Source organism: Phaseolus vulgaris, chromosome 9 (assembly GCF_051622355.1).
Source record: "Phaseolus vulgaris cultivar YP4 chromosome 9, ASM5162235v1, whole genome shotgun sequence".
NCBI lineage: Eukaryota > Viridiplantae > Streptophyta > Magnoliopsida > Fabales > Fabaceae > Phaseolus > Phaseolus vulgaris.
In genome coordinates this window covers 3,114,248-3,133,255 of record NC_143506.1, presented here as the reverse complement: position 1 = coordinate 3,133,255, position 19,008 = coordinate 3,114,248, and the positions used below count along the sequence as shown (strand labels likewise).

Here is a 19,008-nt window from a genome sequence, read left to right as displayed (position 1 = left end):
AAATTGGCAGGCCACGTTGCAAAATGGATTAAGAGAGCTGGAATCAATGAGTTAATTAATATACAGTTGGGTGCTGAATAATTATTCTAAATATAAAAATTATTATTTTCTTAACTGCTACCCCATCATCAATTCAAACTCATCAAAATCAACCTTGCCATCAAAGTTCAAATCTGCCACCTTCACCATCTTTTCAATGGCATTCATATCCCAACCCTTATCCAAACCCAAGCAATCAAGCACCCTCTTCAACTCCATTGCATCTATGTATCCATCTCCATCCTCATCAAAGATTTTGAAGGCTTCATGCAACATCTCACTGCGCTTTGAAATGTCCTCCAACTCACTAAGCACCTCTTCCACAGGCACTTCATCATCCATTAACCCACCCTCACCTAGCTCAAACCCTGTTGAACCCCTATCACACATCAAACCAAACTTCTCCACCACTTCCCTTGCACTTTCCTTCTTTATTCTAACATTGCTTTCCATGCCAAAAACAGTAACACGGGCACCAACCATCTTGTCATCAAGTTTCACCATCCTCTCAGATTTGCATGCATGATGATTGTGATCTTGGTGATGAGACTGAGCTCTGGGGGGAGCATTTGAATGCTTGGAAAAGGTCCCCGAGTAACCTGGAGCACACTTCTGCCATCCCCATTTCAGTCAATACACTACCAACAACAACACAAGTATATAAGAGAGAAAGAGACTCGACTTTCATTATTAAAATAAGATATCTAAAACTTTTAAAACACCTATGAAATGTCACGTAATGGAAACTAAATTACTTATTAACAATGTTAATTAATATGATATTGTTCTTGCTAACATAAAATATATATTTTAATTTATTAATTATTTATATAAAAAATACATTATATGATTATATACTTTTTATAAAAATTAAATGGACCAGACTTATCGAAGAATAAGAAACTAAACGGGTGAAGTGGTATATTAGGTCCATATTTATATGGGACGAAGAGATAAAGTTGAGACTTGTAGGAGTTAAAGCAAGCTCATTCATTAAACCCGTATACCCAGTGATTTTAAATTTACACAACATGTTAATTCAATTTAATTGCAAGTAACTTTTCTCAAATCATCATCTGTAATCATTTCATTTTTACTAACTACTAATATACATTGAATTTGCTAATTTCTGTTTCCACCATTTATATTACTCTAAATAACAAAAAGAAAGGATTGTGTTACAAATCAAGTTCAAATTTTGTAACTTTTTTTTATTCACGCACTTCTTTTTTCGTGTGCGAATTATCAATTAAAAGTCGTACATGACTTTAGCCGTATATAAACAAAACAAAAATCTCTACACTTACAGGTTTTGTGCTTTTATTAAGGTTAAGAATTTAATGTGAGATAAAAATGAGTAAGACAAAAATAAAAATGAGTACGACAAACAATAAATAAGTATAAAGATTCATAAATTATTGGGTTGATTGTGATGTCTTAGTTCTTTTACGAGTTTTGTTTATAATTATTAGTGTTGAATATTTCCTATATCTTTCTCGAGAAATTTAACAATGATAATAGAACTGGCATTTTAATGACGGCTGAAACAAGTATATTAACTTATTGGTGTCGAATTTTGTATAAGTTTATTTACAATTCATTCATATTGAATCTCTTCAATATCTCTTCATAAATTTGTTGACAACTCATTTGTGTCCCACACAAATATACTCTTATTGGTGTAAAATCTATCATGTTGAAGTTAAGGTTTAAAAAACATGTTGAATTATAACTGAACATTTAAATGGTAGTAAGTATAGAAGAAGAGAAGAAAAAAAGAGTTGATAAATAGTGCATGTGAATTGTGAGACATGAAGCATATGGATATGGGATGGCACATGGAGAAAGGACCTACCATTGTTGTGAAGAAGAGTTCCTAGATTATCTGGTTTGCCATTATAGGATTCTCCATTCCAGCTTCCAACTTTGAATGAACCAACATCACCAATTCATTTCAAATTATTACAATTTCTAAAACCTCCTTCCTTTACCCCTATTTCTTATCTGTCTTCCCACTCTAAACATTCAAATTTCTATGCAATACTTTTTATTATTATTACTCCACAATCATTTGCTTTTAAATGCTTAAATTACACTATTTTTTTTATGAACAACAATTATTCGAGATAAAACGAATTCTATGAGTAAGATGTTTAACATTTTCTAATTTCATAGAAATTGTTTGTTCTCATAAGATTGATAACTTTTAAAAATTACACTATTTTTTTTATGAACAACAATTATTCGAGATAAAACGAATTCTATGAGTAAGATGTTTAACATTTTCTAATTTCATAGAAATTGTTTGTTCTCATAAGATTGATAACTTTTAAAAATTACAAATTATGCACTATTTAATAAATTAAACATTATTGGTAGAAATTTGGCACTGTAGTCTATAATTTACACTGTGTATGTTCATACTTTACCTTTCTTTATGTTTTTTTTTTGGGATATTTTGACGTACAAAAATAATGAAGCGCAACTTTATTGTATAATTTAAAAGAGAGGGATTAGATTTGTCAAAACAATAATGGGATTGTAATAGGTGATATTTATTGTTTTATGGGGTACAATGTGTTTTTTTTCTAAATTTTGAATTTTAAAACATAAATCGTTTTATTTGAAAATTACATAAAACTAAAATTAGTATAAATATTAAAATTTATCTTAATCAAAATAAATAATGTAATAAAAAATGAGACACGTGTCTCTTCGTTAATCATTTGAAGAATACTTACAGGTGTTTGGATTCCAAATCTTAAAGTTGTTGTCACGTGCACTTAGGTACCAAAAATGCTTTTGTTGGAATGATTTAATTTTATGTCTTTTATGATTAATGACTAAAGTGGGATAAAATAAAGTTTTAAACGGAGACAAAAATATAATTTTTTTTTAATAATTTGGTTTTCTTTTGAATTTTTAAATTATTTATTTATCTGCTATAATTCATTTTAAATATAGGACCCTTTCTCGACTTAAACATAGATAAAAAAAATTATGTTTGGTAAATGTAAATATATTTAACTTTCTAAATTTTATTTAATATTACTATTAAAAATTATACTCATATTTAAAGTTAATTAAACATCATTTCCAAAAAATATAATTAAGGAAACTATCGGTTTACTGTATTAAGAACAAAAACATTAAATAAATCTAACTACTGAATTTATCTTATTTATATTTGAGTCCAGGTGCACTGTGCATTATGGTAATTACTATAATAAAATAGTTTTCTTTGACGATATTTTAGAAAGAATTAGAATATAACAAAAAATTAAGTATTTAGATAATATATCAGTAAATAAGAATATGATTACAACTAGTTCAATATTCTTACCAAAAACTAATAAATATTTTAAAATAAATTAAAAAAATTATGCTTTATTTAGATTGGACTGAAGTAAAAAAGAAATAAAAATAAAATAAAACAATTCAGTTATTTGGATTGAGAAAAATAAGGTGGAATAAATTTTGTAAAGTTTGTAATAATATAATTTTAAAAATCTAACGGCGTAATAAAATAATTTTTAAAAATATAAATTAGGGTTAATATCAAATTTAAATTAAAATAAAAAATTGTTATAAAATTTTACTGAATAAAAAAGTTATATTTCAAACTAGAAATATATTCAAATAAATTAATTTACAAAATGTTAAAATTTAAATTAGCTAATTTATTTTGATTATTTATATTATTATAATATAAATGTATATTAATAAAGTATTAAATTAGTTTAACTTATTTTGTTTAATTATTTATTTTACTATATCATAAATATATCTTACAAAAATATCAATTTTTATTATAGAACTTATTGTTTAAACATAAATAATGATCAAATATTTATGAATATAATTTATTATAGTTTTAAACATAATTAAAGTTATAAATATTTTATTATTATTTATGTGTATTGTCGCGAAAAACATAATTGACTATATATTGGAAATTGCTTTTTAGATATTGCTTTATTTATTGGAAATTTTTTATTAAAAATATCTTATTTTTTCTGTTTTTATTCTTTTACACTTTGATTTCATTAGAGTGATATAAAATAAAAGAAAAGAGAATATAGATGGTGAATTATGTGGCAGGTGAAATTGCAGCAGAAATAACCTAATTAATGTTGCATGTGCTTGTGCATGTCAAACAAGGTGACAAGTGACATTTATACCCCAACCCGCGAATCAAACTACCTAGGATTCTGCTCCCACACCTCAAAACATATATTACACTTTTATTAATTTCTTTTTTTATTCTTCATTTTTGTAGGGGTTGCTCCATTGGATTAGTTGATCAAAGTTATAGAAATTATAAATTAATATAAATAAATTTATATAAAATATTAATTATTATTAATTTTAATTCTAAAAATATAATTTTTTATAAAAAAATATTAAAAATAAAGGAGTTGAGGAACTACCATGTCTCACCCTATGTAGCGTACACACTGACATAGACATTGATACGACACGGACACGGATACGAAGATACGTAAAATCTTTAAAAATGTAGGACACGGGGACACAAATTTATATATTATATAAATTGACAATAAAGATTTATGTGCATAAGTATGTTCCAGATTATTTTTTGGAGCAGAAAAATGTTTTTCATGACTGGTTTACAAAGATTTGTTTCTTATTTTTATTATCATAATAAAAATTTATACAACAAAGTTTGAATTTTGAAAAAATTAATGTATTTTTTCTTTTTAAAATTGTGTTAAAACTGTATTAGAATTGACAGAAATCTAACAAATACCTTTTGAATTGGACACTTCACGGATACATGCCCTACCGGTATCATACGAGTGTTCGTGTGTAATACAAATAACGAACACCGACACGTTATTTAAGAGAAGTGTCCGAACTCGTATCAAATTAAAATAATCTGTTGAATAAGATTAACGAGTTAAAAAATTTACTCACATCCACTGTTCAATCAATCCACTTTATAATTTTTTTTAAGCTTAATCTTAATATTATATTACTATATCACTCCATCCTTATCATTTACCAATTTTATTATTTTACTTTTATTTCATTATTATCACTTTTCTCATATTTTATCTATTTATTGAACTTCTAACAAAATGATAATGTTTTTAGAAAATTAAAATTATTTTATTTTATAAAATTAGTAACAGAATTACTCCATTAGAAATTTAATACTTGAGAATTACATAACTTATGATGATAGGATGGGTCAGAAATGTTTAAATAATAAAATCCGTAAAATAAAATAATGATAGTTAAGTGATAAATACATTTTTTTTATTTTGTATGCTGATTTATTTATCAGAAAAAAATATTGGAGGGATCTAGTTAAAGCTTGAAGTTAATTATTTTACTTGTTGTATTTGTGATATTATTTATAAAATTTTGGTTATTTTTGTAGTTCAATTTAATCACATTAATTGTTGCAGCTTATACTTATTTTCGCTATTAATTTAAAATATAAGTTAATTTAATGTGATAAGGATTCTTATTTTCGCTATTAATTTAAAATAGAAGTTAATTTAATGTGATAAGGATATGTATTAACATTCTTAAATACTAACGTGTCGTATTTTTTATTTTTTATTTTATTATTATTATTATTATTAGTATATTTATATTTATTTATATAAAATATAAATTTATGTGTATTTGAATGTACGATAGACTAAAAAAGCACGAATATATATCCCAAAAATTCAAATTTAATAAATTGAAAATTGAAAAAATATTTAAAAAATTAAATTAAAAAATATTGTTCTATATTTAAAACTGTTTTTATTACTATTTCAATGTATTTTAGAAAAAATAAAAAATGACGCAAGTTTATAATAAATTTGGTAAAATATGTTATTTATCTGTCTTAATGAATATTAGTAATTTTAAATTTAAAAAGATAAATATTTTATAAAATCAAAATTAAAATCCATATATTTTATAAGAACTAAAAAAAATTATTTATTTTTTGTCGTAACTTAGAGGGATCTGTGTGATTCGTTCATGCTTAAAAGATAAGTCATGATTAAAGATGAAGGAAGCACATGTTTCCCAACACATGTAGAATCAATAAGATGGTCCTATTTTTTATATTCCTTAGCGAAACACAAGGTAACAAGCAAAGGTTCAGTAAGATCACATAAACCGTATATCACATGGTTTAAAACTAATATTTTATATAGCCCTTTCTTTTAATCTCAAAATTTATGTTACTTTTCAGCATAAAAAGTAAGTGCATTTCTTAAAGAGATGACAATAGAAAATAAAATAAAATGTTCTTTTCACGTGATGAACATCGTAACTTGTCTTTGCCAACCCGATGATAATGAGTTAGTGTGAGGTAGATGCATGCACATTTTTTTAACAAAATATGACCTTATTTGTGAAAATATTGACTAAACTCTAAAAAAAAGGAAAGTATAGTATAAAATTTAGAGAGAAAATGGAAATGATGAAGCCGTGGGTCCTAAAGAGAGAGGGAAGGTAGTGTTTGAATGTAAGGTTTGAGAATGATTATGATTAGGGTTAGTTCTTAAAGGGTGAAGTTGGTGAAAGTGTAAGTAAGTAATTAAAGAGGTTTGATTACACGTGTTTAGCTTACCATCCCAAACAGATCATTATTCAAGCAAATGCATGTACGCCACCTAATTATCGCAAACAAACTTTACCCTTGAAGATAATCTATCCAAAGTAATCTACGCATGAGTAAGTAAAGTAAAATAATTGAATTAAATGGAAATTGATTAATATAATTAGAAAAATGTTTTATTAACACCCTCTTTCACTAACACAGACTTGACACCTCTTGTGTGACATTAATTGACGCTGTAGACGTGACATTTGGTGAGAATGTGACACTGACTATATATTATAATATATGATCCGTAGCACACGCAAAACTGGTTACACGTGTGTCTGTAAGTGGTTACCTATGTGACGTTTATGGTCACCCACTCTTCATGAAAAAAAATCAATTTTTTTTAATAAAAACCATGTATTACATTGGTTAGATGACTTAACCGATGTAAAAATCATATATTACATCGGTTAGATGACTTAACCGATGTAATAACCTACTAGAACTGGTTACCTAGTCACAGGATCCTCCACATATACTGACACACGCAAAATTGGTTATCCGTTTGTCTGTAAGTGGTTACCTACGTGACGTTTATAACTCATCCACTCTTTATGAAAAAAAATCATTTTTTTTAATCTGAATCATATATTACATCGGTTATATGATTTAACCGATGTAATATGGGTCATGAGTAAAAAAAAAATATTACACCGATTGTTTTTAAAAATCGATATAATATATTTTTTTTATCATATTTTAAAGTTCGCGCTGCTTATTCGCGTGTAATCTCACTCTATTACATCATTGTCACGTCTGCCACGTCAAACGTGTATAAGAATAGTTGAAGAAAGAATGGGGTTTAGTGTGTTGTGTTGGAGGGTTGGGAATGGCGAATCACCGTTTTTCATAATTGGGGAAAGTGATCTGGCAGTGGCTGGACCCCTTTTTGTCCTCTCTCTCACTCCTCACACCACACCAGATTCCATTCATCAATCACCAACCATCCACTTCACACTCTATCATTACTCTTTTTTTCATTCTTAATTATTATTTTACTTTTATTTATTATTGCAACATGCAAGAGGAGAAGAAGCCTCTTTTACCACCAAATCCTTGGTTGTTATGATTATCACTCTTCTTATTATAATTATTGTCATTACTGTGACTGAAACAAACAGAAATATCTGAGTCCTGTTTCTTTGTTTTAGTCTGTGGTGGTGAGGAAGAGAGTGAGGGAGTGTGATAGTGTGATCTGAAATTTCGGATACTTAAATTGCTTCTCGCTTTCACTCAACCAACTCAATAATTCATACTCCGTCAACCTCAATCCCAACTAACTATCAGTACGCCATCACCCTTTTCTTTTCTTTTCTCTTCTTTTCTCTTCTCTCGTTGCTTCATTCAATAAAGAGAGAAAACCGTTTTTTTTTTCTTTTCTTTTTGCTGCGTGATTCTTGCATCTTATATTTAACAGGTACCTTGCTGCACGCTGCTTCCTCATCTCGCGCAAATGAAAGGTGCTGTTCTCGTCGCTATTGCCGCTTCCATCGGTAATTTTCTCCAGGGATGGGATAATGCTACCATCGCCGGTATGATTCCACTTCTTCTTTCTGTACCTACTAATTACCATTCATTATCATGATTTTCGATGTACCTTTTTCTTATGCTGATTTAAGACCTGAAACTTCAATCTGGATCGGAGACCTGCATCTGACCGAACTCCATAAGATTAATTACATGCATGTTTGTATTATTCGAATCTGATATGTTTCTGCTCTGTTTTCTTCTTCTTGTGTCACTGATGAGTAATTATTCTCCGTTAATTTTGAGGTCTGTGTTCGAGATTGCTTAGCAGATCACTTATTCTTGTTCTGCAGGGGCTATTGTTTACATTAAGAAAGACCTTGCGCTGCAAACAACTATGGAAGGGCTTGTGGTGGCCATGTCCCTGATTGGGGCGACGCTAATCACCACATGCTCTGGTCCTGTATCGGATTGGCTTGGTCGGCGGCCCATGTTGATAATCTCATCTCTGCTCTATTTCTTGGGTGGTTTGGTGATGCTTTGGTCCCCTAATGTGTATGTGTTGTGCTTAGCGAGGTTACTTGATGGATTTGGGATTGGCCTGGCTGTGACTCTTATCCCGGTCTATATATCTGAAACAGCACCCTCTGAAATAAGGGGGTCTTTGAATACGCTTCCTCAGTTCAGTGGTTCTGGAGGCATGTTTTTGTCATACTGTATGGTTTTTGGCATGTCATTGACTCCCTCGCCTAGCTGGAGACTCATGCTTGGGGTTCTATCTATTCCTTCGCTCCTCTATTTTGCACTGACAGTTTTTTTCTTGCCTGAGTCTCCTCGGTGGCTGGTCAGCAAAGGAAGGATGCTGGAGGCTAAAAAGGTGCTCCAAAGATTGCGCGGAAGGGAGGATGTGTCAGGTAATGGCTTTATTTTGCAAAGCATTTTTCTCAACTTTTCGAATCAGGGTGTGCTATCTATCTTGTTCATGTACTGTGGGAGTCCTGTTTAGCATATTTCAGGCAAATGCTAAATTCTTACACGAAATCACTAGTTATGATTTATCTTAATCTGTTGTAATGTTCATGATCAAGGTTTTCAAATAACAGTCTACTATCACAATTTTGCCGCCACATTAAGTATTTGGACTCCATTTGACTCCAATTGTTGCCACCTTTGTCTTTAATTTTCTACAATTGCAAAACAATTGCAACTGTACCTGTAACTCAAAACCTTTGACATTTTTTTTATTAAACTACACTACTATACCATCTTCAGATTTGTGGGGCACTTAGCTAATTGCTACATAGTTGCATATCTCCTTCATGCCATCCTCCGTTTACTAACTGCATCTTATCTCTTCCAAAATTTTCGCTCATACATATTAACAGACATGGGATGGGGTTTCTCTCCAGGAGCACAGGTGCAAGGTTTTAAATTAGAGTCTCTGTTGCCATTTTGTTGCGGTTTTTGATACTGTGGACTTTTATCAATAAATGCGCCTGATGCAATACCGTACTTGATGTTGCGACCGCAATCGCGGTTCGTGACTCTTTTCAAAACAACTGGATTTTTTGCTATTAAACAATGTCAGAAATCGAAGGTATCTTACGTTGTTAGTCATACTGCCAAGTAATGGTCATACAAAGTAAACGAATCTGCAAGGGATAGTGAGCACGTGTTTATATTTCGTGTGTTTTGTGTCCTGTGCTTCTGATACTATACTTGTTACATGACTCTATTGCGGACGATTTTTTCCCTACTGAAAATCTTGATTAGTGCCAGGGTTTTAGGTGGAGATTCCACCTTTTTGTATTTTTGTGATGCTAACAACATTATAGGTAACAACCATGTCTGCTTTTAAGGAAACGGCGAATTTTCACTTAAAAGAAAAAAAAAGTTCCTTGTATGTGTACAGAACTTAAAATGATACTGTACAGATAGACCATCAATGTAAATGCTAAACTTTTCATTGCATAAATTAGTTTGTGATTCTCAACCCGTATTGAAATTTGTCAATGCAATGATGAATCAATTTATGAATTTATAATTCACGCAGGCGAGATGGCATTGCTGGTTGAAGGTCTCGAGATTGGAGGTGATACATCTATAGAAGAGTACATAATTGGCCCTGCTGAAGAGGTTGCTGATGGTCGGGAACTAGCAACAGAGAAAGATAAAATTCGATTATATGGATCCCAAGCAGGTCTCTCTTGGTTAGCAAAACCTGTCACTGGACAGAGTTCTATTGGCCTTGCATCACGCCATGGAAGCATCATCAACCAAAGCATGCCCCTCATGGATCCTATGGTGACACTGTTCGGTAGCATTCATGAGAAGCTCCCTGAGGCGGGAACTGGAAGCATGCGAAGCACTTTGTTTCCAACTTTTGGGAGCATGTTCAGCACTGCTGAGCCGCATGGTAAAAATGAACAGTGGGATGAAGAGAGCTTACAAAGGGAAGGTGAGGACTACATGTCAGATGCAGCCGGTGGGGACTCTGACGATAATTTGCAAAGTCCTTTAATCTCACGTCAAACAACAAGCCTTGAAAAAGACATGCCTCCTCCTCCTTCCCATGGCAGTATCCTGAGCAGCATGAGGCGTCACAGCAGTCTTATGCAAGGATCAGCTGAGCAAGTTGGTAGTACTGGCATTGGTGGTGGCTGGCAGCTAGCATGGAAATGGACTGATAAAGGTGAGGAGGGAAAAAGGCAAGGAGAGTTTAAAAGGATTTATTTACATGAGGAGGGAGTTTCTGCATCTCGTCGTGGATCCGTTGTTTCAATTCCTGGTGAAGGTGAATTTGTCCAGGCTGCTGCCTTGGTTAGCCAACCTGCTCTTTACTCCAAGGAGCTTATCGATGGACATCCAGTTGGTCCTGCAATGGTTCACCCATCTGAGACAGCTTCAAAGGGGCCAAGTTGGAAAGCTCTTCTTGAACCTGGGGTTAAGCATGCATTGATTGTTGGAGTTGGAATACAGATACTTCAGCAGGTAATGTGTGGTTACTATTCATTATTATCTTCTCCACCGGCCTTGCTTATTATTATAACAATAAAGAGTGGTATTTAGTATTCTTTCCTATTCATAATCTCCATGCTCGTTTACACTTCTGTTGCTTTACTTCCTTCTTTTTATTTTATTTATTTTGGCGAGGGGGTTAGGTTGGTAATGTTGGGAAGCAGAGGATTTCTATAGCATTATTTCAACCTAAGTCCAAATCCTAACACAAGCCTTCTGCTTTGAAGACTGCTTACGTTGTTATCTAGTGTTTATTGTTCTAGCATTTAAATGTTGTGTTACTTATCTTGTAGTACTGTTTGGCGTTCCCCAGTAAGTTACGAAGAACATTTTAAAAAGAGGTTTAATAATGGTGTTTGTGTTAAAAAATTCAGATGTAGTAAAGTATTAACTGAAATCATGAGATTAGCCATACTGGAGTATGACGGGCTTAGAATTCTTTGTTCTTTTCTTCAAGTATTCAAAGCTTCTAGAGCGAGTATAATCTCCTTGTCAGTCCTTACTGAATTTGAAATCTCTCCAGTCTACTGCATCAATTTACTGGTTTATGTCCTCTTATCAATGATTGACACCCGATTCTGCATGTTCTGCAGTTTTCAGGGATAAATGGGGTTCTATATTACACACCTCAAATCCTCGAAGAGGCTGGTGTTGAAATTCTTCTTTCAGATATAGGCATTGGCTCAGAGTCTGCATCATTCCTTATCAGTGCTCTCACAACCTTATTGATGCTTCCTTGTATAGCCTTAGCCATGAAGCTCATGGATGTTTCAGGCAGAAGGTACGCTTTCTGTTCTTTCACGATGTATCCCTGCTTATGTTTCCTGTATTCGAGGATCTCTTCTTTTTGCATGCATTTTGTAAGGTGATTACAAGTACTGAATTAGATTGATTCCTCATTAATTTGATGACGTCTATTTGGTCGACGGTGAACAAAAATAGAATTTGTCGTTCACTGTACAACACAAGTAAAAGCATAGATACCAAGGAAAGTGAACTCCTGTAGAATTTAGTGTGTTACGACTATGTAACTAACTCTCCAGAGCTCACAGAAATTGAACCTTAAAAATTGTTTCAGTCAATTACTTGAAAGATTAGTCAAGAAGTTAGACCACTAGTAGATTCCAGACAGATGCATTCTAAAGGTTGCTTTAAACGATTTTGCAGAATTTTTTATCCTTTTTCAAAACACAACATATTTTAGTATTTTCTTATGTTCATTTGTCGTCATTAAGATAATACTCCGTCGCTTGCAGGCAATTGCTACTTACTACAATTCCCGTGCTGATAGTGTCACTGATTATTTTGGTCATTGGAAGCCTAGTAAATTTTGGCAATGTGGTCCATGCGGCAATCTCAACTACATGCGTTGTGGTTTATTTCTGCTGCTTTGTGATGGGTTACGGACCAATTCCAAACATTCTTTGCTCAGAGATTTTCCCCACTAGAGTGCGTGGCCTCTGCATTGCTATATGTGCGTTAGTATTCTGGATTGGAGACATCATTATCACATACTCGCTACCTGTGATGCTCAGCTCTTTAGGACTTGGTGGTGTCTTCGCCATTTATGCTGTGGTTTGTTTCATCTCCTGGATATTTGTGTTTTTGAAGGTTCCAGAAACAAAGGGCATGCCCCTTGAAGTCATCTCTGAATTCTTTTCTGTTGGTGCAAGGCAGGCTGCTACGGCTAAGAATGAGTAGCATCACCCGATGTATGCAATGTAACTTAGTCTCTAAAACCCACCCTATCTCGTCTTTATAAATTTTGCTTGCTGTGAGTATATTTGGAGGAGGAGGAGGATATGTTCAAACGTATGATATGGATGTATTATTCTTTCATAAATATAATTTTTTTGCATTTTAGAATTATCCACATCAGGCTTTGATGCAAAGTTTGCGCTGTTCGTTCGTGATGAAAATTTAAGAGTTTGCTACGTTATAAAACATGAAAAGTAAGAGAGGTAACGTGGTGCAGATCCAATAAATACACTAGTTAGATCAGATTTTGTTAAGGTACCATTATTCTGCCCTTGCCCATCAATCAATTAAACAATTGTCGTTGGCCAAGTGACCAAAATCCGTTAATACTCCAAATTTTACTCATTAAACTATTATTAATGCGCATTCTTCTCCCAGTGACCACTTAAGACTGACCAATTACACTTGCTGTATATTTACTTTTTTATACTTCTGCAACTTTTAGAGGGGACTCTTCCTTCAACGACAGCCTCAATTCCCTGTTTTACTTTGCTTTTTCTTTTGGTATTTTGGCCATTTCTCGCTTTTCTTCCGAGAAAAGTTGTGTTCACACAAATCTCTATTGAAAATTTTGTATAGCAAAGAGAAACACTCTTCGTTGTCATGAAGAAAAAGGATCGTGAAGAAAGACAGAAAAAACAAATAAAAATATATTGTATGAATAATTTAAAGATACTGAAAATGTAAAACACTCTCGGCAATTATATTTTGGGATCATTTTTTGTTTAAAAAACTATTTAAAAATCATGTTTAGGACGAATTATAATCGGCTGAAAGTGCATTTTTTTAGACATCAAAATTAGATGCATAATTTTTTTTTACATGCTAACCTGAACATTGGTCAAAAGAATTCAAAATATTTTTTATTGAAACATGTAAAAATGTTTTCTTGTATGATTTTTAAACACTTTCATATTTCTAATAAAAGTTTTTTTAAATCGGTATTTTTAAAATACTAGTCAACAACATTTAAAAAATATATATATTTGTTTCTTATTCTAAGAAAACTGACTTTCCAACAACTCGTGTACGCTGTTTCCACTTATGCCGATGGGGTGTGGACAAAAGGGCAAGTGCTGAAACTTTATTTCCACTTGTACTAATTTATCATACCTTCCCAACTTTTTGGAAAATTCTCATGCTTAATTTAATATTCTTGTTGTTACCGACTTCAACACTACGAACTTTTGGAGAGGCAAGTCATGTTGCTACAACGAACACTAAGGTTGTGATTATTGAACGATGAAATATAGTGAAATAAATTATACAAATTTCATTATTTAAATTCTTTAAAATACGATAAAATGTAATAGAAACAAGTAACTGCATTTAAGAAATACATCCAGTATAATTTCTATTTATAAAAGCAAATTCTATAAATATAAGTTTGGGGGCATGAAATTACAAAAGCAAGATAGAATTATATTTCTAATTCTAATTTTATCAAAGTTGGAAATAGTTTAGAACATAATATTTATATTTGTATTGTAAACAGAATGAAAAAAAAAACCAATAATTTTAGGTTAAGATACATTTAATTAAGATTACTACGAGTTAGATTTGAAACAAATAAAAAAAAATTATTTGGCTGCAATACATACTGATAATGAAATGATGATTAGCTACAGTAGGGAGTGGTAACAAACAATAATATACTAAAAACAACTACGAGGATAATTTAATAATAATAATAATAATAATAGCAATGATAACAAATATAAAAAATGCCTATGTACCAAAAATATAAAAATGCTTGAGTGAGGGTGGTGATAATGACTATAATAACCCGTGAGCATTAATAACAATAATAATGTTAACAGTAACCTGTGGGAATTATTAATATAAGATTGCAATTATGCATCTTAAGAGTGAAATTAAGAGTTGCAATTAAGGAAAGTTGGTTTTAGTTATGCAATAATTATATTGAGTTGTACACCGAAATCATGTTTCAACTTAACAATAATAAAAAAATCATATTTAAAATTACGAATTATAACAGACATTCTCCTCTTCACTTATTTTGAGTATCAATGAAATTATAACTTTTATGAGAAGACATAAATTTGTTGAAAATTACAAAACTATAGAAAATATCTACTTCAAAGGAAACTCCTAGCGACGCGTTGTAGCAAAGCTAATATCTAAATTAAGCTGACATGAATTAGGTATCTGGGCTTCAACATACAATGAAAAAACAGTTTTCGTTCTTCGTCGTCTTCCTGGCTAATTTGTTAGTCAATTATCAGGTTGCAGAACCGGAAATTCTGAATGATTTTTATGTACAACCAAATAACATTATGAATAAATTAGGAAGTGTAACATTCCCCAAAAAAACAAAGACATGTTCGGTAAAATCTGAGTAACAGCGTAACTTGACAATATGCAACAACCAAATTATATTTACAGTCCTCACCTATACAATTAGACAGCTCTAAGACTCCAAAACGAATAGTACAAAAATTTTGGGTCGAATCCATATTTTTAGTGCTATTGGAGATCTATAGCTCACCTCATAGCACTTTAAACTTGTATCAACATAGGTACAAGCTGTGTGCAAAGAACCTAAAGAGTTGGATCTTCGGATGATGTACTTTCAAAGTGATTTGGGTCACTATCTATATTAGGGGATTCAGAGTCACTCACTTGATTGTTTACAGAGCTCTTCTCTGCTTGATCATTTAATTTGGTGTGGGAGTTGAACGGTCTCTCAAATTCTGTAGCATTGATAGGATCTATCACTAGTTTATTGATTTTCTGCTCCTGTAGCATAAACAACAATACAAAAGGATTCAGTGGTGCACCAAATCATGCAAAAACACTTTAGCGATGTCTGCATGCGTGTGTTATTGTTTAGCATTGGTAGGACCACTCGCCTGATTGTTTACAGTGCTCTTCTCTGCTTGATCATTTAATCTGGCGTGGGAGTTGAATGGCCTCTCAAATTCCTTAGCATTGATAGGATCTATCGCTAGTTTATTGAGTTTTTGGTCCTGTAGCATAAATAATACAAAAGGTTTCAGTGGTGCTGCAAATTAGGCAAAAGCACTTCAGCAATATATCTCCGTGTGTAGTGAGAGAACTACTTTTATATGAGAATGAGCGACCAAATTTTGACTATATAAATGGTCAAAATTAAAAGCTACTTAAAAAAGTCACACGTGGTGTGGTGTCTATACATACCAATTTCTGATACAAAGGAATTAAAATGTTGACTCATTATGGGATAGAAACAAAGCCTGGTTTGACCATTTGCAGCACATAGAGAAAACTATTCTTGTAACCCAAATCTCATTCCAATATTCTCCCTCCAGACTTTAATATAAGCAAAAAATATGATGTCTTAGATGTTAAACTCCAATACAAACAAATCTCAACAAATTTATCATATTTAATGAGACTATCTCCAAAATGCTCTTCATTTAATTGGAGTTTTATTTCCAATAACTCTGTTATTCTTGAAATCAAGTTTTAAGGAAGACTAGTTTAAGAAAAATGTTTTTTTAAATTAAAATGCTACTAACTATCTTAATTATTGTGAATTTGTTTTGTACTCATCAAGACTGGAGGGGGGGAACTAAATATACCAAAATCAGAGAGTATCTTCTTTGCCTAGTTTTATATCGGATCTGCGTTATGGTAGTAAAAGAATGGACATTGGTTGAATCACAGGAGGATTTCCAAACTACTATCTTAGAGAATGTCAGCCAGAATGCTAAAGTTAAAGACCCCCCCGCTCCTCATGCTTAGAATTAGAATAAAGAGATGATAGCATTTACATAAGAAATTCTAAAACTATATAAAAAACATGGAGCTATTGAATTTACTTGTAACTAGAGCTTACATTTTGTAGGGCTTCAAGCTTTTTCTGCAGGGCTTCATGTTCAGCTTGAATCCGGAAAGGAACTCCGTGCTTTTGATACACATTGTTCTGCGCCAAGTCCTCATCCAGATCAGTAACAGTGGTAGCAAAAGGATGATTTGCCGGAATCCACCTGACAGTATCAGGATCAACATCCGGAGGGACTGAGTCCCCTTCTCGAAGGAAAATGGTGGGTCGTTTCCACTGATAGGCACGCGATCTCCTTCTCTGGTGAGTGGCCTGCTCTTCTTGGGTAAGTGTAACAGGCGCTAAGCGGTAAACCTTTCCACACATCTCAACAGTTGATTTGCTTTTGCCAACCTTGACAAAAGGATTATTGAACGGGTCTTCGTACTTGAGAGGCCTTGAACTGAAAACATGCATACAACAATGCAGATAGACAAATGGGAGGATCATCATTGTTACTTGTTAGGCAGGGAAGTGGAAACTCCATCTCACTAGGCAAACCTTATCAAGTAGTATTAACGTACGTATGTGTGCATTTATGTTAATTATAGTTTGCTACTTATTTTATACGCATATTAGATAGATAAATACATAATAATGAATGAGTGAAAGCAGAAAAGAGTAACAAAAAGTGGGTATGGATAAAAATCATACATGCCTCTTCTATCAGATTTGAGTTGTCCACGTCTCACAAGATCAGCCACGGAACCGGGACGCTCTCTTTTTCTGGACACGACCCTCAGTGCTCCAACCAATACCACAAGCGCAACACATATCCAGATCGGAAAATTGTTTCCACCGCTTCGATTCAGCTACAGATAACAATAATGATAACACTAGTAATAAGAAATGGTAAATGAAAAATGAAAATTGAAAAATAAATGAAATGAAAAGGGTAGCAAACCAGGAAGGAGGGGATGGTGACGGAATTAACGAGTTGATGGTAAAATTTGGAAATGGAATTGATGGAATCGTGTTTGAGTTGTTGGGTGCGGGAGCGCCATTTGGAGATCCCATTTCTGATAACAATGCGATTTGTAGTTGTGATGATACTGTTATTGCTGGTGGTACTGGAGAAGGAGCAAGGCTGCATTTATTTATTTATTGAATCAGCATTGTGACAAAGAAAGTAATGTGGAAGAGAGAAGATGAAGTGGAATTGAGAACTTACGCGAAGAGAAAGCGAGCGAAATTGCAGTGTCCAAACAGAGGCCATGCGAACCCAAGTTGTGCTTCAATTGCAGTTCTCAATTTCCATTCCCTTTCTCTATCTTCTTCTCCGACCTTCAAGCTAAGATGTTAGGGTTACACAATTTTTCAAAAATAATAATAATAATAATAATATAAGAATCAAAATCAAAATATACCTTCTCCTCAACCCATATCACAACACAAGGTTGCGGGTTCGATTCAGGGTCCGGTTAAATAATAATAATAAAATTATTATATTTGAATATTTGTGATCCTCGTAACATTATTTTAAATTGTAGGTGTATATGAGACTCAGACACTCTTCTTAAATACTCTTCTTAAATATCGGTGTTCCATACTCGTATGATACTTGTAGAACACGTATCCATGAAGTCTCTAATTCAAAAAGTATTTGTTAGATTTCTGACAATTGTAGTATGGTTCCAACACAATTTTAAAAATGAAAAATACATTAATTTTCTAAAAATTCAAACTTTATTATATAAATTGTTATTATGATTATAAAAATAAGAAATAAATCTTTGTAAATAGGTAATGAAAAACATCTTTCTGCTCCAAAAAAATAATCTGAAACATACTTGTGCACATAATTTTTTATTGTCAATTTATATAATTCATAATTATATAATATATAGATTTGTGTCTATGTGTCCTACATTTTAAAGATTTTACATATTTTTGTGTCTGTATCCGCGTCGTATCAGTGTCTGTGTCAGTGTTTGTGCTACATATGCTTTATTTTCTAAATTATTTAAATTTTTCAATAGAAATATTTACATCAATAAAAAGAATATCAATATATATACACTAATATAAATATTATCAAAACAAAACTCTTATAATCGCAAATGTCGACATTTATTCAATAAAAATCTAACATATTGTTGTGATTATGCTTTTAAAAACTAAAAACAAAGAAAAATGATCGAAATTATAGAAACGAACATTAGTTTTAGTCTTTTAGATTTTAAGAAGGTAACATTAGAAAACGTCCCAATGGCTAAGTTACGTTTCTTCCTTTATCAATATTATGCAACACATAAAATGT

The 19,008-nt window shown here is 32.1% G+C and overlaps 2 protein-coding genes and 1 pseudogene across 3 annotated transcripts; 1 reads left to right on the top strand and 2 right to left on the bottom strand.

The window, feature by feature from the left end:
• Positions 1-106: 106 nt before the first annotated feature.
• Positions 107-664, bottom strand: LOC137820442 (calmodulin-like protein 2; annotated as a pseudogene).
• A 6,812-nt stretch (positions 665-7,476) lies between these two features.
• TMT1 (tonoplast monosaccharide transporter1) lies at positions 7,477-13,033 on the top strand. The gene is made up of 6 exons (XM_068624805.2): positions 7,477-7,965; positions 8,097-8,211; positions 8,500-9,060; positions 10,200-11,137; positions 11,758-11,945; positions 12,421-13,033. The coding sequence occupies exons 2-6, from the start codon at positions 8,133-8,135 to the stop codon at positions 12,863-12,865; spliced, it is 2,211 nt and encodes a 736-aa protein (XP_068480906.1). The 5' UTR covers positions 7,477-7,965; positions 8,097-8,132; the 3' UTR covers positions 12,866-13,033.
• A 2,161-nt stretch (positions 13,034-15,194) lies between these two features.
• Positions 15,195-18,106, bottom strand: MCD1 (multiple chloroplast division site 1). 2 transcript variants are annotated; one of them, XM_068626162.1, is made up of 6 exons: positions 17,920-18,106; positions 17,653-17,835; positions 17,403-17,560; positions 16,764-17,151; positions 15,796-15,912; positions 15,195-15,682 (listed from the first exon to the last, which is right to left on the bottom strand). In XM_068626162.1, exons 1-6 carry the CDS (start codon positions 17,962-17,964, stop codon positions 15,485-15,487), a joined length of 1,089 nt encoding a protein of 362 aa, XP_068482263.1. In that variant the 5' UTR covers positions 17,965-18,106; the 3' UTR covers positions 15,195-15,484. The 2 variants fall into 2 exon arrangements, with proteins under 2 accessions (XP_068482263.1, XP_090151710.1); XM_090295584.1 differs by having other exon boundaries at positions 17,407-17,560; positions 17,920-18,059.
• Between the last annotated feature and the right edge of the window lie 902 nt (positions 18,107-19,008).